Here is a 21,185-nt window from a genome sequence, read left to right as displayed (position 1 = left end):
TTCCTAGCACTTCAGTGGTAGAAAGGGCATCTCAAAACTGCACCAAGTTCATCTGATCTTAGCTGGGTATTAATTCCTGTGAGGCACGCTGCTATAGGCAAAAGCCTACATCAGCCAGTGTTGACAAAATAATAATTCCTGATAGGGACCACACTCATAATTCTTGCAGAGCTCATAGCTACCTAACTCAGGAATTGTGCAATTAACTTTTTCATTATATACCATTTGATTGTCTACCTCAAGTTTATGACAAGAATAATGTTTCATGAAATTAGAAGAGGAAAAAAAGGTATGAATACATTAAGGACCTGTAATAGGCCACATGTAATGGCAGTTACTCAGGCCACCTCACATTACAATCAAACAAAACTAGTCAAGTATAGTTTAATAAAAATATATTTTCTAATCTTATTTGTACAATAAACAGAACAGGTCCCAATGTATCAGCAGGCCAACAGCTTATTGACATACTTGCAAACACTGATAACAGCACCTTAGTCACCTCTGGTTTTCACACTAATGTAATAATACATACAAATTCAGCAGATAAAATTATTGATTCAGTGAATTCTTCCTGCTATAGAATAATCAAACTTTAGCTTCTGCAACTCAACTAAAAAAAAAAAAAAAAAAAAAAAAAAAAAAAAAAAAATCACCTGTGAATGCAATGAATATTTCAAGAATATTTTGTGCATATTCCTATAGACATGTTGCTAGTTGTCAATAATTATTTATGTTATGCATCATATCTTATGCCATTACAAATGCATCACATCTAATGCCATTACAAACAAATTCATTGATAGCTAGTTATGAAAATGTTAATTATTATTAATTTTTTAATAATACATTTTGGAATAAATATACTACTCATAATTATGTACCTTAGCAGACCCTTGGTGGAAAAACAGTATAATATTTGTTTATTGTTGAATTTAGATAAAGCCAGGCACATTAACACTACCTCCTACATACCCTTGTAAACAGTGGTCTGGTAAACAATGTGGGTCACTATTTTTTTTATTTTGACTAATTTTTCCTCTGGTATATAAGCAATTCACAAGATTCTCTCTCTCTCTCTCTCTCTCTCTCTCTCTCTCTCTCTCTCTCTCTCTCTCTCTCTCTCTCTCTCTTTCTCTCTCTGCATTTCATTTCTCTACAACTGTATTATTCTCTCTCATGTGTTCTCCCTGACTCCTTCCTTTTCTTAATGCAAAATGAATGTTAACAGTATTATGCTTCTGAATTAACTGTTGCAAGAAAAAATTACACATTTTTTTTGTTCACCATGGCACAAAAATAATGTGTATTTACTATGGCACCTTATTAATTCATTTCTTTGGTAAAAAGATATAAATACATCAGTAATACACAGCATGTTTTTTTTTACTGTAAATAAATAGTGAGTATAGTAAATATGTGCATCCTTACAACAGAGGAATGTTTGTGATGTTAACTCCTCTTTAGATGATATACATACATGAATATTTCATATGTATTATTTCTAAAGCCACATTAATTACAACTGTATAGTGTATATAAACATATTTACAAGGATGATAAACGAATGGATGATAAATGAGTGCAGATGAAAAATGGATGGCAAAGAGCATTTGTATATATTCGAGACCTATGAATTATCTTTAGTTAACCGTATCAAAGTGTTGTTTCCTAGGTACATATCATACAAGAATAACTAGAATGTATGAAAGTAAAAAATATTCTACATTCTTACATAATGTGGTGGGAATCAATGCTTCATACATACATAACCCTACTGATACCCACAAATAGCATATCACGCAACCTCTTCCCAGCTATATATCAATGATCCTAGTAGGAAAGGATGGCCATTTGAAGGAGTATATGTATGAAAGAGGTGCAAGAAGTAGAGAAGAATTTCAGCAAATAAGGGGGAAATGTTTGGATTCTGGAGGGAGCACAGCAGCAAAGTAATACTTGTATGGATCTGCCAACCCTAAGTTTTCACTTAGGTTATTAAATAAATAAAATAACATATTCAACACGTCTCCTTGCAAGAAATAACAAATACAAAGATAAAGCTGTTGTTTGTATCATTTTCCCTTCCCTTCCTAATATAGATTAATACAAAACCTCATACACAACCTTCCTTCCTGCCATGCACTGCTGGCCTCCACATTTCTCCCTTCTCAGCCATCAACTTTGCATGGAGCTCCTCAGCACGCTCCCTCAGGTGGCTCAATTCCTCCTGAATGCGGTCAGTGATGTGGCGACGAGCATTGGCTGGATCTTCATTCCTTCTCCGCATCTCTTCCACCTCTGCCCTGAAGTCCAGCGGTTCACCCACCACCACTGTTACCCATCTGCCAATTCGGGGGATGTAGGGAGGGTGGTTTGGCAAGACACGGTCCATCCCAACATGGTAGAAGGGCAGCACAATGGGGCACACTGATGAGTCATACACCAGGCGCCCAACTCCCCACTTCAGTCGCATTTTCTCAAGTGTCATATTCACTTTGCCCTCAGGAAATATGTGCACCCAGTGACCTTCCCCTAAACGCTCCAGCAGAAAATCCATTGCTTGCTGTGTGTCAAGAGGTGTCTTTTATTAATTAGTTGCCATGAATATATATATATATATATATATATATATATATATATATATATATATATATATATATATATATATATATATATATATATATATATATATATATATATATATATATATATATATATATATATATATATATATAATAAACCCTCATTATAATGGACCCTGTTACAGTGGGTTTCCACATTTAACAGATATATATGGCCTACAGACCATCCATCGGATTTACTGGATAAATGTCGGTAAATGAGGCAGAATGTCTGGCCAAAGGCTGGAATATTAAATTTGTATTATTATTGATAATTCACTAAATGCCAACACACATTCCACAGTATTTTACATGAGGTACATGTTTGCCATCATCACAAATATATTATTACACTGTAGTGTGTTGGCATGTTTGGAGCTCCCATCTAGTGGAGCTCATCTTATTAAGTGGCAGTGGCAGGGAGGGAGAGAGGGAGGGAGGGTGTGGGTGGTGGTAGTGGTGGTGGTCCAGAGTTGCACTGTCTGCCATAATTATGGTATTTGTCATAATTTGGTGCTTGCCATCTACCATACATTGTCTACCATACACTAAGCCATAATATAAAGAAAAATGTCATAATTTTCACACTTATGGCGCTCCTGACCCACTCACCACCACTTTTATTGGATTTTTACCTTCAAAGAATCAGAATAATACGAGCTACACTGCAGGTCAGTTGTGGGTGTGCTGAATCCCCGGTTATACTACATGTGTACATGTACATGTGATCAGCTATGTACACACAGTTATATATTTATTAGTTTTCTATGGTAATAGATGATAAATCATGTTTATGTATATGCCATATGTGGAGTTTATTTCAGAGTATATATAATGACTAGGGAACAGTGTTACAACAAGGATAAAAGCAGAAAGTCCTCTCTTCAGAGAGGAATTTTATAACCAGACATGTTATCCCTAATGGAGCTATGCTTATGCTACTGGTTGTTGGCCCTGATTGCTGTGGTTACTGTGGGTGAAATTTTTTTATTTTTCAGGAGTTGTGCTAAGAGATTGTCATACTGTGGACTTGCATTAGAAAGTTTAATTATCACTGTGTTTGCTGATTTATTGACTACTATTACTATGAAAGAATTACAAGTTATCAGTCTCTTTAACCAAGATTAAATTATTTTATGCTTATTCAAGTGCTATTGTATCATGAATGCAGTGATACCTCATGATTTGAACTTAACTGGTTCTTTTGGGCTGTTCAAATTGGGAAGCAATTTATCCCATTCATATTAACGTAAAAAAATTCATCCATTCCAGGTCCCAAAATCCCCCTATATTTTTATTTATTTTTTTTTATTTTTATGGATTTATGTTGTGCTCTAAACACAGAATTGAATGAAAACCTAAATTATAAAAAAAAATACAGTAAAAAGAAAACATAAAGCACCGTATATTTCGGCATATAAGACGGCACTTGAATCATCCTAAAAAGACACAAAAAAGTGGGTTTTCCTATATGTCAGATACAAAAAAAAATTACCTTAAATTTTTTTGCAAAATACCATTGTAAATAAACACCAACCTCAAAATGATGAGCCATCGAAAATTCCTGCCATCTTCAGTCTTGAAAACAGTTGCAGTGTACACAATTTTTATTTCGCACTAAAATCCACTCTCTCTCTCTCTCTCTCCATTCCCTTCCCTCTTTCCCTCCCTCCCTCCATCCTTAATCTCTCTCTCTCTCTCTCTCTCTGTGAAAGTAAGGACAATTCTGAGAATTGCTAATTAGAATGTGACTGATAGAGAATGAAAATATAATTATACAAGGGTGAGAAAGAGAAAGGATAAAGCAAAAATGACATAGAAGTTCAGTCCAGACAGAGTTCCGTCCCAGTCAGTCACCCAGTCACGAGCAGTCAGTCTTGGTCTCTCACCCAGTTTTGTTCAGTCACAGTCAGCTTGAGAGACACTGCTCAGTCATCATCCATATCACTTCAGAGAGAGAGAACAATCAATCGTCACGTTAGAATTTAGTTTCGAATCCAGTGTTGTGTAGTGCAGCTGAAGGAAAATAAAATCTCTACATTGATAGTGCTTACCAAGTAATGCTATTCTAATCCTATGAAAATCCCACAATAAAGGGCAGTACAGTCACCCACCTGGTACACCCCAAGTCCCCGGATGATGGGTACACATTTCCCACTGCTGAAAAACCAGCTGTAGATGCGACGTGTAAAGGCAATGTCATGGGCAGCAGGAGACCAGCGCATGGTGGTGGCACTCCACAGGTGCCGCCACTTCAGCACACCTGCATGAGATGACTGCGTTAGTGTGAAAGTGGCACAAAATCAACCGAGATATCCCCTAAAACTCTTTGTGTGCCTAAAATGAAATATACAAGAGTTGGTTGTAGTAATTTGATTAACACCTGTTCACTGATATTTTTGAAAGGAAATAAGTAAAAGATGAAAAGGACTTAAATTCAGAGCAAAATTCTAATTCTACTGGGAGAAATATGCCGTTAAAAAGTTAGAACTGCTGTGCTTACTAATAAAGAAAAACACTCCAGCATTTATACACATTACACAGATGCCAACTCTGTACACAAGTTATGAAAAATCATTGAAGTTAGAACTGTGTAGCTTTGATTTCAAATACTAATTAAAACCAACCTAATTTGGCAGCTAGGGTATGGTCATGGTGTGGGCGCAGTGCTGCTGGGTTGCCTCCTAGGGAACACATGGTGGGTGATTCCTGTCAGGGTGAAGTCACCTGCGCCTTGCCATTCACGATGAGTTCCTATTTATATTTCTTCAAATTACCCTACAAGTATTATGAAACTAACATCACCTTAACCCTGGTGTGAATCAATAAATATAGCATGTCAGGACAAGGCCTCGGTAAAGCTGGATGGTGAGTGTTGCCCTTCATGATGAGTTTAACATTTTCTTTCATGAAATAAATAACACACTTCCCACTTGTATTCTTCGGATTACCTTCTAAATATAGTTATAAATAACACAGCTACACAAATTAAAACAGCCATAATAGTTAATGAGAATAACACTTTCTTAGAAACACTCTACAAATATGTATTTATGCCATGTTTTTTTTATTGATGTATAGATATACATGTATAATGACTTCACTTTTTGTAGGATATTATATTTATGTGAAAATCATATTTATTTTTTCTCCATTATATTTCTAATGTAGCAGTTTCCAACCTTTTTCCTGTTTCCCCCCTTCTACCAGTTCACCTGTTTGTATTTCACCTGTTTATAAAGTAACCACAAAAATTATGGAATTTCAACCAAAATTATTGTACATAGTCACTACCAAAGGCAACTGAAGCAGAAATTTTTACTTGTATTTGTATATAGAACTTGAAGAAAAGTCAACTGCCACATTATGAGTTTTTTTTTTTTTCTGTTGGCCAATATCTGGTCATTTTTATTTTCCTCAATAGATTTCCTCATTGGAATTCTAAAATTTCCCCCAGGTTGAGAAATACTGTTCTAGTGCCTTTTTAGATGTATCACAGAAGTTACTTGGGGTAGTTTTAGCAAGAGAGGCAGCACTGTACCCACAATCTGATCCCAGCCTAGTGGCCAAATTCGTCTGGCTTTTCTGTAACATCAGATCTTGCTCAGTTCCAATCTGTGTCTTAAAAACTGAACTGTTTCATGTCACACATAAACACTCTAAGCCAATCTTACCTCAGACACTCTTCCTCACATCCACCCAGGGTTGGAAAAAATCTGGGTTTAAATTTTTTTTTTTTTGTGGGGAGGGCATTTTTATTTATTTTATTCCTCATATTTATATATAATCAGCTTAAATATGTCATTAAAATATAATCTAGAGTGAAACAAAAGTTTGAAGTGTTTTTTTTTTTCATGTAAGAGGGGCACCAGCCAAGAGCAACAAAAAGGCCCACTGTGGTGCCAGTCCCAGAACAGAGTCGAAAATGGTAGTCAGAAATTACAGGATAAGTGTCTTGAAACCTTCCTATTAAAAGAGTTCAAGTTATAGGAAGTGGAAATTTCAGAAGCAGGCAGGGAGTTCCAGAGTTTACCAGGAAAAAAAGGGATGAATGATTGAGAATACTGGTTAACTCTTGCATTAGAGAGGTTGACAGAATAGGGATGAGAGGCAGAAGAAAGTTGTGTGCTGCAAGGCCACAGGAGGAGGGGAGACATGCAGTTAGCAAGATCAGAAGAGCAGTTAGCATGAAAATAGTGGTAGAAGATAACAAGAGATGCAACACTGCAGTGATGAGAGAGGCCAAAAATAGTCAATTAAAGGATAGGAGTTGATAAGATGAAAAGCTTTTGATTCCACCCTGTCTAAAAGAGCAGTATGAGTGGAACCCCATCATACATGTGAAGCACACTCCATATATGGACTGTACAGAGTTAGCAGCTTGGAGGTCGGAAAAACTGGCAGAGACAACTCAGAACACCTAACTTCACAGAAGTTGTTTTAGCTAGAGATGAAATGTGAAGTTTCCAGTTTAGATTATAAGTAAAGGACAGACTGAGGATGTTCATTGTACAAGTGGGGAACAGCTGAGTATAAGTGAAGAAGAGGGAATAGTTGTCTGGAAGGTTATGTCAAGATGATAGATGGAGGAATTGAGTTTTTGAGGCATTGAACAATACTAAGTTTGCTCTGCCCCAATCAGAAATTTTAGAAAGATCAGAAGTCAGGCATTCTGTGGCTTCCCTGTGAGAAAAGTTTACTTCCTGAAGGGCTGGATGTCTATGAAAAGATGTGGGAAAGTGTAGGAGTGGATAGGACAAAAAGTTTGATTTAGAAGATCATTTATGAATAACAGGAAGAGAGTAATTGACAGGACAGAACCCAGAGGAACATCACTGTTAATAAATTTAAGAATCTTCCTGTTGAGGATAGAGAGGCAGAAAATTAAAGCAATAGGATGGTAGTTTGAGCGACTAGAATGGTCACCCTAAAATTTTTTGGAACAGGTAGAATTTAAGCAAACTTCCAGCAAAAAGGAAAGGTAGATGTTGACAGACAGAGTTGAAAGAGCTCAACTAGTCAAGGTGCAAGCACAGAGGCTCCATAAGCCTTCCGAGGGTTTAGGACAGTGAGGGCATGGAAAACATAACTGCGAAAGATCTTAATGGGTAGCATGAAGTAGTCAGAAAATGGTGGAGAGGGAGGAACAAGCCCTGAATTATCCAAGATAGAGTTTTTAGCAAAGATTTGAACAAAGAGCTCAGTTTTAAGAATAGATGAGATAGCAGTTGTGCCATCAAATTGAAATAAAGGAGGGAAAGATGAAGAAGCAAAGTTATTGGAGATGTTCTTGGCTGTCAGAAGTTACAAGGAGAGTTAGATCTTGAAAGATTTTGACATTTTCTATTAATGAAGAACAGACACTTGCTTAGGTCATGCTGATACAGGTTGGTCTGGCTGTACAAAGCCTGTGTTAACTTTAACTTGTACTATACAGGAAATGAACGGGTCAGGCTTGACTGCTTTTACATTTTTTATGTATATGTAAATATATAAACCTTATTTATCATTATGATATAGAAATAAATTTTGATATGCAAAATATTTTTAATTAAACCCAAAAAACCCAACTTAGGCTATTTTTTTTGGGGGGGGGGTCATTTTTATTTATTTTATTTTTTTTATGGGGTGGGTTTTCTTAATGCCAAGCCTGCATCCACCTCTTCACGAACACCTAAATTCTTCTCTTCTGCTTCTGTATTTACATAATTCTCTACATTCATTTAATCTTTTCTTTCTTAGCTCCATGTTCTCCTTCCCTCTTAAACATTCCCATTACCTTTTCATCTTTTCTATACAACCTTTTTTCTTTATCTTACTTATAGCAGTCATATCTATTTCTTTCTCAACTCCCCAGATCTCTTGACCTTTGAACAACTTCTGAAGAGAGACATCTCCATACTCTTTCCCTCCAAAACATTATCCTTCCAGGTCTTCCTGAACATGCTCTTCTTATGCCTTACCCCAGAGTGCAGGGTCATCAATGCAGGAGTAATGGTTGGAGACAGTGATCAGCGGCGTACCCTTTGGCCTCTTCTCCACCATCTCTTGCAAGCGCTCCACATTATGGCCATTGACGCTGTTGCACAAACCTGATGGATGAGAAGGAAATGTAACAAAGAATCATATGCTTACTGTCACTTGCAAAGTAAAATATGTACTACACACTACTACAGGGGTCGGCAACCTTTTGAACATAGTGTGCCAGTTTATAATTCATGCCACTTTTTTACTACCTTGCGTGCCAAATGTTATTTTTTCAGCCCTATATGTAGCCTACGAAAATGAAAATCATAATTATACACTATGACTGAGTATGTAGTGACCATTGTAATTAAAGTAAAATGTATTTTTCTCCATATACATAACATAAATGTGACATTTTTTGTAGCATTTATTATTCTTAGTAACTAAAAATATACTTCTTTATTTTAAAATTGTACTCACATTATTAATGCGATCCTTGCCCTTGCTTCCCTTTGGCCAAAGTTGAAATTTCAGGTGAATATCTGGACACCTTGAGCTTTACACAACCCTCAGAATGATCCGTTGTAAGGTTGCTGCGATGGGGATTGAGGATGTGCTTCATGTGTGAAAATATCTGCTCGCACTGATATGTAGATCCAAATGCTGATAGCAATGCAAAAGCTACTTTCTTCATGCAACTGAATTTATCAGGCAGTGATGTCCAGGAACTTAATATGGAGGCTGCATGATCAGTCGTACTAGTTTCCAATATTTCTCGAAGATCCTTAAATTTAGCTGACCACAATGATGATGCCTGAAAGTCAATTAACTGCATTTGCAACTCCTCAGTTTCCATCCACTCAAAAAGAGATGCGTCCAACTCACTGTATCTAAACGTGTCTGGTCTGATTAAAAAGGAAAACACTGGGCCGATGTTTTGGAAATCTTTAAATCTGATTGAGAACTCAGATTTCAATTCTTGCATGTACACCTGAAGATCAGTAGTGTTGATAGGATGAGTTGCAGATAAGTTTTTCAAGTTTTTGAAGTAACGGAAAGAACCATTTTTAATATCTGATGAGTAAACTGCAAGCTTTGCAACAAATGCCTTCCAAGTATCATACAAGTCCATCACTGTTTTTCCTGCACCTTGCAAGAGAAGACTGAGGTCATTTAGATGTTTGGTGATGTCTGAGAGAAACATAAGTTTCACAATCCAGTCTCTGTCCTCCAGCTCAGGGTAGCCTTGGCCTTTTTCTGTTAAGAAAAGCTTGACTTCATCAAAGCATTCCACAAATCTCTCCAATACCTTCCCACAGCTTAGCCACCTAACACTGCTGTGCAAGGGTATATCTTTGTAAGCACTGTCCACCTCTTCAAGGAAAGCTTGAAACTGCCTGTGCGTAAGAGAAGAGTGTGCAACAACAAAATTCACTACTTTTGTTACAGTAGCCATCACCTTGTTGAGATCAGAGTTCGAGATTTTGGCACATAAATTTTCTTGATGAATTATGCAATTTCAAAATGGGGTGTCCAATTTTATCCTCAACAAGCTTGGTAAAACCCTTGTTTTTTCCTACCATAGCAGGGGCACCATCTGTTGTAACTGCAAAAATCTTTCTTATGTCAACCCCTCTCTCCTCAAAATGGTCAGTGAATGTCTTCAGTATGTCCTCCCCCTTGGTAGTGCCATACATAGGTTGAAGACAGCACAGCTCCTCGTGTATCTCTGTGTCACTGTACCTGGCAAAAACAGCCAGGCGGGGAATGTCATTTATATCCACGCTTTCATCCAGGGCCACACTGAACACAGGTGTAGTTGTTAAAGCAACAGTTTGTTGCTCACCTACATTAGCAGCCATTTCAGAAATACGTCTCTCCACGGTCCTAGCTGAGGCAGGAATATCTTTTATCCTTGAGATGATCATGTGTTTGTTTGATATGCCATCAAAAAGCACCTCAGAGCACTCTAGGAAAGCTGCTTTTATGAAATCTCCATCAGTAAAAGGCTTTCCATGCTTGGCAATACACAGAGCTAGTTTGTAACTGGCCTCAGTTGCATTGATTTTGCTAGCACTCAGATTCTTAAACACATTACTTTGTTTCTCATAGCGGGATACTGCTTTCTTAATCGCTTCAGTCTTGTCTGCACTGTCCTTGAAAGTCTTCTCGTGTTTTGTTTCAAAGTGTCTTTTAACACTAGATGTGCGGCACACGACATTTTCGCAGCAGAGAGCACACACAGCACGATCATTCTGTTGAATAAATCCAAAGTCATTTGTCCATGATGACTGAAATGATCGGACATCAAGTTTGACTTTTTTCGCAGTAGCCATGGTGAGAGTAACTAGCAAGAGCGTCACTCAGGGCAGCTAAATAGTCACTGAAATAGCAGCGCTGCTTGACTGATGCGTCACCAGCGGCGGGGGCCAACGTGTCTCATACTCGTCTACATCTCGCTGTGCTCACGTACACCTCATCGCGGGTACAAAACATTTTCGTTTTAATTTAATCATTTTAATATATCAAAAGAAAGAATTATTTAGAATCATACGAAAATTTAAATCATAATTGTAAGGATGTACAATACACATTCTCTCTCTCTCTCTCTCTCTCTCTCTCTCTCTCTCTCTCTCTCTCTCTCTCTCTCTCTCTCTCTCTCTCATTATTTCGTTGCTTTACTTTTTTTTTTTTGCTCCATATCACGTGGCGTGCCATAGGCAAGCACTCTGCGTGCCAAGTCTGGCACGCGTGCCATAGGTTGCCGACCCCTGCACTACTATATTACATGTAGAAGTAATGAAAGTAATAAAATTTTTCATGTCATTGTATTTTCATGTTCTTTCTTCAAGTAGACACATTTGAAATACTACTATTACAGAGGGAGGGATTTTATTAATTCCAAAATTAACAAATCCAGTTATCACAACAGGGTTGGTAAGTGTGACTGTGAGCTGCCAAATGAAGAACCTATAGAAATATGAATGGGTCAAGCACTACTATAAAATGTGTGTGTGAGTATATGAGAGAGAGAGAGAGAGAGAGAGAGAGAGAGAGAGAGAGAGAGAGAGAGAGAGAGAGAGAGAGAGAGAGAGAGAGAGAGAGAGAGAGAGAGAGAGAGAGAGAGAGAGAGAGAGAGAGAGAGAGAGAGAGAGAGAGAGAGAGAGAGAGAGAGGAGAGAGAGAGAGAGAGACTTGAGCAGGTTCCCTCTGTGTTTTATGAAGCAATATGGCAGTTTAATTCATATTACCCATTTTGAAATGTTGGACTGTACCAATCACAGGCACAGCTACCTATCTGAGAAAAGCTTCTTATTAAGTTTCATTAGTAGTGTCAGTTTGTGTACAATGTATAATGGTATTTATTTATTTATTTTTTTTTTTAAGTTCATACCTTTACACAAATATTGAAATGCAGAACCTAGTGTGACTTGGTGAGTCCAGAGGGAGTATCAAGAGGTTAAATATTTGGCTAACTTAGTTTTGAAGTGCCCCTCACTGACATACCGCTAAGAGATTCACACATAATTCTTGGAAGGAGGCTAAGCAGGGATGATGTTTCACCAATTCATTCACAGTAACCCCACTACCCAAAGGTACAAAATATGACAACACTGCCACTGACTGATGCTCTCATTCCCTTGCTGGTTTAGTAATTCCATGTTGCTTTGAAACATAATAAATAAATATATTTTTATCTAAATTATTTATTATTTATTACAGATTATCCACAATTATCCAAATAGAACAGTTTTATATTACTTACCAATGGTTTCAGAAAGAATAAAGTAAATGTCACACCATTTCAAGATGAGATGGGAATACACAAGCAAAACCTAGAGTGAAAGTACCAGTCTGTGGCAGTCTTACTGTTCACATTTCTACGGGTCGTGAGTTCACTGTGATGGTGCTCATGAAACAGATCACAGTTCATAATGTATATGATTTCCCCATACAAAACCTGCTTTACTACCATGTGGCCTGGCTTGCTGTGCAATGGCATATGAATAAAGAAAAATTAAAGTATATATGGCATGAAACTATTGCAGTCTTTTGTGTGTAGCTGGGATTAGTTATGGTTCCATTTGGTCAGAGAATTTCTCTGAGTCAATGGACAAGCTGGATGACTGCTGAGAAACCTTAAGCTTTTTGAATTGGAAGGAGACAAATTTAATGCACACAAGTAGACCTAAACTGATGATAATAAAGAGCACATTAATCTAGTTTAACATACAATAGTTTGGAATTTCTGGGAGGAAGCCTATCATTTCGATAAACATAAGTGATTTTGGAGAGAAACACTTACCATATTAATTCAGAGCACATCAAAATCTACCAAAACAAACTACTGGTTTCAAGCTGTGTGGTTGCCGCTTTCCGAAAGTTTACCAAAGCCTAGAGCAGAGCCATTCCCACACAACCTTCCTGAACTTGCCCTCCCATCTCCAACGCTTGGAATACAGGTCCAGTAATCATACACAACAATTAATTTTACTAAAAGTTTTCAATAATAGGAGACGGTGAAGTGGACGTTAACTCCGAAGCTAGGCTGAACACAACCTTTTTTGGCATTCACTTACTTAGCAGGATCTTGCTGAAGGTGCCCACCATGGGAATAATAAAGGTGCTCCTGAGCCTGAAGGAAAGGGGTGGGTCCTTCATGTCCGGGAAGGGCCATCCAAAGCGGAGAAACAACCCCTTTCCCTCCGGTTCCGCCATGGTTACCTGATCCTGATCTTGATGCTACAGGTGACGGGATCGCTCCTGAGTCAGGCCTTTGGAACGGCAACTCATGTAAAAAAAAAAAAAAAAAAAAAAAAAAAAAAAAAAAAAAAGCCAGTGGTTCTTACGGCTGTCCCACACAGAACTGATTTAATTACGGTGGATGAAACTATCTTTTTCTGATAGTTCATGATGTGTTTTATATAAGTCTGATGTCTGGTTTCCTTAAGAATCACTACTTTTCCATACTGGGGGGAAGGGGATAAAAAAAAAGATACTGATTTGTAACGAAAACGGTTATCAAATTCACTCAAAATACACATATATCTACCAGAAAAAAAATATTCTCTTCATGAACTATGAGACAGGGAACAATGTAAAAATTTACCTATATAAAAAAAAAAAAAAAGCACACTTGTAAATATTAAACGCCTAACCTAATCTGATGTTAACTATTCTGTTTTGTATACTATGGAGTAGATATATATCCATTTACTTTCAGAGAAGCATGTTAGTTATAGAGATACTAAACCTAATCTATACTTAACCTTACCTGGTGTAAAGTATTTTAGTTATAGAATCTTACTGAAATACTAAATCTAAATATGTTACCTAGTTATAGAAAAAACATAATCAGTATCTCTGAAAAAAAAAAAAAAATATGCTCATGGTTCCTGAAGAGACTGTCTGATGATGGAAGGAGGGATTGCTATTGTAATGTTTTTCTCATATTTGCAAGCTGAATTTAGGTAGAAGAAACAAGGTAATTGATTTATAAAGACAGACCATTATGAGGAAGGCAGAATTGATACTGCAACATAAAAATGTGTAAGACTATGTCAAAGGGAACTATTGAAAAGTATTTATTTCCCAATTGCAAAAAGGGATCTGATGATGTCTTGCAATATAATACCACTGGAGAAAAAAAACTCACTAGCTCTGTTTAGTGGTCCCATTTTAAAAAGACTTAAACCACACAAAACAAACAATAAAACGTTTGCAAGCTCCTATATTGTAGTAAGTAGTGGTAAAGGACAACAGTGTGAAAGTTTAGGTTTTATATGTTCTTAATTTACTTATGTATACATTTTGTATTTAGCACTATGAAAGCTGATACCAAGATTCATGCTGATACATGCTGATACATGTGAGTTATGCTGCTTTAAAACAAAGAATTTTTTAAAAATTTGTCTAATCATTACACATATGTACACTCATCAGATCCAGGATATAGAATTGAATGTGAAATTGATGGCTGTTCTAGATCATAACAAATCTGCATTATTTTATGATTGCCATTTTAATAGAGTCAGTAGGAAATTTAAAGTTAGTGATGATTCAACACTTCATCCAGAGATTAGCATTTGTATGCAGAGTGAAGCTGATTATGATTCTGTGGAATATCTACACACAGTAAAACACATGGAACACATTTTGGCAGTAAAGCCTGTAACATATGATGGGATTACCTATAGTAGTGGACTGTGTGTCACCCTAGGAGAGAATGGAGATTTACTGTTTTTCAGGTATATTAGAGAGGCTTTCTTGATTAACAGGCAGCCTTTCCTGCATTGCAACCTTATGGAAACAGTTGATTACTCTGTTCAGTTCCATTCCTATATAGTTAGAAGATCTTGCTGAGAAACTGTTATTGACATTCATCAACTACCTGGTCCTCATCTTAATTCAGTGTATTAGATTTCTGAAAATTTGTTTTTTGTTACTGTTAGATATCATGTAATACTATAAACTCTTTGTGTGTGTGTGTGTGTGTGTGTGTGTGTGTGTGTGTGTGTGTGTGTGTGTGTGTGTGTGTGTGTGTGTGTGTGTGTGTGTGTGTGTGTGTGTGTGTTTGTATGTTTATAAACACTTGTCCTAACCTCCACTTAACTGCTTAAACTTCAGAAATTATCAAACTTCACATCACAGTAACCTCCTACAAAAGATACTGTCTATGACCCCTGAATTTGCCACTCTTGCTGGGCTAACAGAATTAATAAGAAAAATCTTCTTCTGTTTCCTTACCAAAGGATATATTAATTCAGTACTTGTTTGAGGAGGAGGATTTTTCTGAATGGGTTGACCTGGATGAGGACACCATCAAGACTTTTGAGGATCAGAGGATCTATAAACTGAAAGTAGTGGTTCTAGATGAGCCTTTTGCAAGTGCCATCAGTCCTAGTCCCAGATCCACTGCCAGACAAGAACTACAGGCTGATGATATGCACCACACTACAAGTACCTCATCACATTCATTCTCTTTTTGCACCCTCTGAGTCTGGGTAAATTTAACAGTCTGGTTGGTAATATTAATGCCTAGTAGCATATAATATATCTTGATTGTGAATATCTAAGAAAAAAATGTGCATGCCTGTGTATATTAAACTGAACTAAAACATCTTTAAAACAAAGCATATAAGACAAGTATACAAATTATCACATATTACACATTATTCTGTCAGTTCAAAGCCTGGTGGAAAAGATCATGCCACAGCCTTCCCTGTCAAGTACAGGATTTGTATTCAGCAGTTACCTCATGGTATTAAGATCAAACAAGAAAAAACATACCTCTGGATCAGCAGGATGTGTGACACCTGCTTGCATGTATTTACAATCATGGGACTGGACAGTACAAAAATGCTTTTTTAAGTATTGTTTTATTTGCAAATATATAACTTTTCTGTCCTTTTTTTAAGTAACATGTTATCTTAGCTATCATAATCATGCAGAACAACATCTTAACAGTATGAAAATGCTTTTTTAAGTATTTTTTTTATTTGGAAGTATATAACTTTTTCTATCCCTTTTTTAAGTAACATGTTATCTTAACTATTATAATCATGTAGAGCAACATCTTAACTCCACTTCCTGTGTGTGTGTGTGTGTGTGTGTGTGTGTGTGTGTGTGTGTGTGTGTGTGTGTGTGTGTGTGTGTGCATTCATGTTTCTCTCCAATCCTACAAGATGTCAAAAAAAAATTGCCTTGTGCTGCGCCACAAAAAACTGATAGATAAAGTTAGGGGCATATTATGCAATGTTACAAAAGGCCCTGTAATAAATTTATTTTGAAAATATCATTAAAAATTAATTGAATTCATTGAAAGTATCAACAATAGACAACAAAATTAACCAAAGCCTGTTCATTGTTAAAAAAAAAAAAGTTTGCATGGACACCAGAGAGGTGAGGATTATTTTGTCTTTTCTAGCCTTCTGAGTTACCAAAGAAACTTTAGTATTGCAATAAGTAGGAACTCAAAAGTTGTATGTTAGTGTGGTAAATAGTCTGACATCCATCAGTTAAAGTTGATGCTTGTAGAAAATCCAACAGGTTAAATAATTGTAACAATATGAAGCATATGACTCACTTGCCCCTTCCAAGGAAATTATAGTTGTTTCTGGTTCTCCACCAACCTGTGTTCTCAATCTGGATTAAAGATTCTATACATACAAGTTCCTTGATTCAGATCAAGGTAGTAGTAGTAGTAGTACAAATTAGATCAGCTAGCCAAAAAAGCATTCAACAGAAATGTAACAAGTAGTACCAGTAGTAGTAGTAGTAGTAGTAGTAGTAGTAGTAGTAGTAGTGTCTTGACACCTTTCTCAACCTTTTCTTCACTAACTTTTGGAACATTCACAACCTTAGATCTAAACACAGCTGTCTGAGGCAACTGACAGTAAACCCTTTTCTGCTCTTTCCTACTTTCTCTAGCTAGTATCCTCATTTCCAATCCAAAGCTGGATGTTGCATCTCTGTGTACAGCATAATTTGCTTCCATGCCCAAGTTCTTGAGTTTACCAATTTTTCTGCCATCTGGCTTCAACTTCAGTCACTTTCAAAACAAAATTTATTTGTGCTGTACTATACCTCTCGGCTAATTCCTTTAACTATAAAACGTTTGTTGATTCTTCAGCTTCCAAAGTGATATATATATATATATATATATATATATATATATATATATATATATATATATATATATATATATATATATATATATATATATATATATATATATATATATATATATTATATATATATATATATATAATCAGTGGTTACGACGAGCTCTGTGGTAGGTATCAAGGATAAGAAAATTTGTCTCTCACGTGGAGCTGTAATATACCATTACGTATATCTCCATGGTCTCTCTCATCATTGTTAGACCGTAGGTATGACGCGGCTTGTGGAAGTGAATGCAGTGCTCTTCATCTGACAACACTAGATCAGCTGACTCCCCGCCAAATCCAAGATGTCGCAATCGCTAAGGAAACTGTACACGATTATTTTCGTTAGGGAAGGAACCAGAGTCCTGCTTGGATACAAGAAGCGAGGATTTGGCCAAGGAAGATGGAATGGATTCGGAGGGCAAGGTGGAGTCCGGTGAAACTGTAAAGGAAGGGGCCGTCAGGTGGGTCGATGTTTGTGGTGAAGCAAGGAAGCGTCTGGCGGCTAGCAGTGGTTTGTTTACATCGAGAAAGATTGCTTCCTTGTTTTACCCCAAAGAAAGTTTTGGATGTACTGTGTAGCATGTGTTGTTTTTTACTACTACTATTACTGCTAACTACTACTACTCCTGCTGGTGATGGATATTCCTATGGTGATGACTCCCAATTAAATCTTTTCTCTAATCCAATAACCAAAATGTGATGCTTTCCTTGGTTTTGTCATATTTCTTATTTTTCTTTACTGAATTTTGATAATAATAATGATGTAATGATTTCATGAATAACAGAGAGAGAGAAAAAAAAATCAAATTATTTCGTGATCTCACAAACACTGTGGATTCAAGCTGGGGAAGGACGCTTCTTTGACTTGGAAAAACGTGTGTAAGTACTGGGTGATCATGTAAATACTTATTATCTTGAGCATCTGATTATAGAAAGGGTTAGTCTGAAACCGTGATGATGCTGAAGATACTTCACCAATGAATATGATTTACTATTAATACTAATACTAATACTTATTATTATTATTATTATTATTATTATCATTATTATTATTATTATTATTATTATTATTGCTGTTATTATTTTTATTATTGCTATTGACACTACAGCAGTTGCTGTTTCTACTACTACTACTACTACTACTGCTACTGCTACTGCTGCTGCTACTACTATTTCTACTCCTCCTCCTCCTCCTCCTCCTCCTACTACAACTACTACTACTACTACTCCTCCTCCTCCTCCTCCTCCTCCTACTACTACTACTACTACTACTACTACTACTACTACTACTACTACTACTACTGTGTTTAGTGTTTAGGCTGTTGTCACGAAATCCTATCATTTTCTCCATTGAATACCCAAGTTATCTCTTTCCTACAGCAAAACGGCACGTACCCCGGTACACACACACACACACACACACACACACACACACACACACACACACACACACACACACACACATCATATTGCTTCCTCAAATTGCCTCATCAAATTAATCTTTATCCCATAACATATAAATCTCTCTCTCTCTCTCTCTCCTCTCTCTCTCTCTCTCTCTCTCTCTCTCTCTCTCTCTCTCTCTCTCTCTCTCTCTCGGCGTAATTACGGGAGGTGTCGGGACAAGGAGAGTGTCTATTTAAATGGGATCCATATGAACGTGCAAAGTTTATTAATGTGAAAGGAAATATATAGTTCAAATATACAAGGATATAAGAAACTGGGATACATCTTTAAAAAAAGAAGGTAAATAAAAATTAAGTGTTGCCAGAAGTAGCCTGAGAGAGAGAGAGAGAGAGAGAGAGAGAGAGAGAGAGAGAGAGAGAGAGAGAGAGAGAGAGAGAGAGAGACTTATTAACGTAGGAATTCCCCTGGAGTCAAGATGCTAAATAATACGTTATATGATTTCGTCGCTCCGCCTTTCATGAAGTAAGCCTTCCCCCCCACCCTCCGCCTCCCCCCCCCTCTCTCTCTCTCTCTCTCTCTCTCTCTCTCTCTCTCTCTCTCTCTCTCTCTCTCGTCTCTCTCTCTCTCTCTCTCAAATAGACAGAAACCTGCGAAACAATCATCCGGTTTTAAACGCAAGTAGTAGAAAACAAATCTATCAGCTGCGATACTGAAACCGCAAAGCACACAAGAGTACGAGAGGACATTGGGCCGTAATCCCTGATCATTTCATCGCCTTATCTTTTTTTCATGTAACAGGTTCTTGTGGAAGCTATTGGAGTTTTTCATGGTTTTGATGGTAGATTAACAAAGATTATGCTCAATGAAGATGAAAATATCAATGTAAATTCGGATGATAATTTTTGTGGCCTGTGAAAATAATCCTAGTGAGAGAACAGAATGCTTAAGAATGCGGGGGACACTATGGAAGATCGCACACTCATTACAAAACAACCTCCGCTGTATCCAGAGATTAATATCCTTCCATCAGTCCCTCGCCCTGCGCAGTACATAACTGTCTGGCAAACGTAAAAGCACTAGTCACAAGTTCGGCCAAGATCTTTATTCATCTTTGCACACGTTAGTTACACATTTTCTATATTTCGCATCACGATGATTATACGGTCAGTTGTTATACATGAAGAACGCTTGTCAACTGCCACGTGTAGGTTAGGTACTCATTCATGTTTCTGTCTGTTTGTACTTGTGTCAATGTCCGCAAGATGTTAGAGAGAGAGAGAGAGAGAGAGAGAGAGAGAGAGAGAGAGAGAGAGAGAGAGAGAGGAGATGAGAAGAGAGAGAGAGAGAGAGAGAGAGAGAGAGAGAGAGAGAGAGAGAGAGAAAAGGATACTATGAAGCTGTTTTTTTTTTTTTAATGGTCAAACTCAGGTTATTTTGGTAAGGAAGTTTATTTGTTGCCTCATTGAAAAGTAAAAATATTGTAGTATTTGTAGACAACTAGTGTGTTTTGCTTTCTCTTAATAGTATAATTATTGTAAGAGCGAATAAAATTAGCAATGCAAAGATAATATTCCTCGCCTGAAAAATAAACAAATAAATCTAGAGTCAAAAGGAAAAGTTTTCAAATGGAAGAGGCCAGATATTGTAAACAATGTTGTCAAGGACTTAGGAGGGCAGAGGGTTGTCATGCAAGTCATGTTCCTGGCATTGGCGACCTTGGGTTGTTCAGATTTGCTGAACAGCATTAGAAGAACCTTCATAATAAAGAAATCCCTGCAGGACACACAAGCAATAAGGCGCAGTGACTCCCCAGAGTCTTCATGCACTTCATCCCTTAACATAATGCAAATTTTTGGAATAAATTAATGAAGATCTTTAATTTTGTATGATCAGTGATTTCTTAAGGTAGAGCTTTCTTCTTATATAAGTTTATTTATTTATTTATTTATTTATTTTATGTTGCTTCCTGGGTTGAACCAAACCCGGGAATCTTGTCTCCTTTCCTCTCTCCATTCCTTCAGCGACAAAGGCAAAGATTGATGTTACGGGAGACAAGAGCTAACATAACACAGCAAATAGCCGCGTTTATTGTTTGTACGATCATCGCAAAGAGGCAGCATTCATGTACATGATGAAGCAGCCTTCTTACCCTTATTTTTAGCTAAGGCGACGTGTCAACTCAAGGGATTTTAGTAGGTAAATAACATTAGACAGAAGTCGTGTTTTTATGCAGTACACACACACACACACACACACACACACACACACACACACACACACACACACACACACACACACACACACACACACACCACACACACACACACACACACACACACACACACACACACACAAAAGCGAGTTTATTTTTTTCCACACACTATGACTGCTGGCGTGAAAAGCTTGGGCGCTCCACTGACCCTAAAATGCTGGTCTTATCATCTAAACAATTCTCAGTAGACATAAGTTTGACCAATCACATCCCTCCCACCTGTCTGTTTTTACTCTCTCTCTCTCTC

General features: G+C 37.1%; 2 protein-coding genes across 2 annotated transcripts in view; one reads left to right on the top strand and one right to left on the bottom strand.

Annotated features, from left to right (window-relative positions):
- Positions 1-370: 370 nt before the first annotated feature.
- Positions 371-13,367, bottom strand: LOC135107530 (tafazzin-like). Its single transcript, XM_064017496.1, has 4 exons — positions 13,171-13,367; positions 8,588-8,716; positions 4,739-4,887; positions 371-2,566 (listed from the first exon to the last, which is right to left on the bottom strand). Exons 1-4 carry the CDS (start codon positions 13,307-13,309, stop codon positions 2,117-2,119), a joined length of 867 nt encoding a protein of 288 aa, XP_063873566.1. The 5' UTR covers positions 13,310-13,367; the 3' UTR covers positions 371-2,116.
- A 4,108-nt stretch (positions 13,368-17,475) lies between these two features.
- Positions 17,476-21,185, top strand: part of LOC135107531 (oxidized purine nucleoside triphosphate hydrolase-like) — a 9,007-nt gene continuing 5,297 nt past the window's right edge. The window contains 2 exon segments of the mRNA XM_064017497.1: positions 17,476-17,675; positions 17,677-17,720. Of these exon segments, the coding sequence (XP_063873567.1) occupies positions 17,562-17,675; positions 17,677-17,720 (158 nt within the window). The 5' untranslated portion in view covers positions 17,476-17,561.

Source organism: Scylla paramamosain, chromosome 15, assembly GCF_035594125.1.
Source record: "Scylla paramamosain isolate STU-SP2022 chromosome 15, ASM3559412v1, whole genome shotgun sequence".
NCBI classification, from domain to species: domain Eukaryota; kingdom Metazoa; phylum Arthropoda; class Malacostraca; order Decapoda; family Portunidae; genus Scylla; species Scylla paramamosain.
The sequence above is the reverse complement of the archived record's forward strand: the minus strand, read 5'-3'. Positions and strand labels throughout refer to the sequence as shown.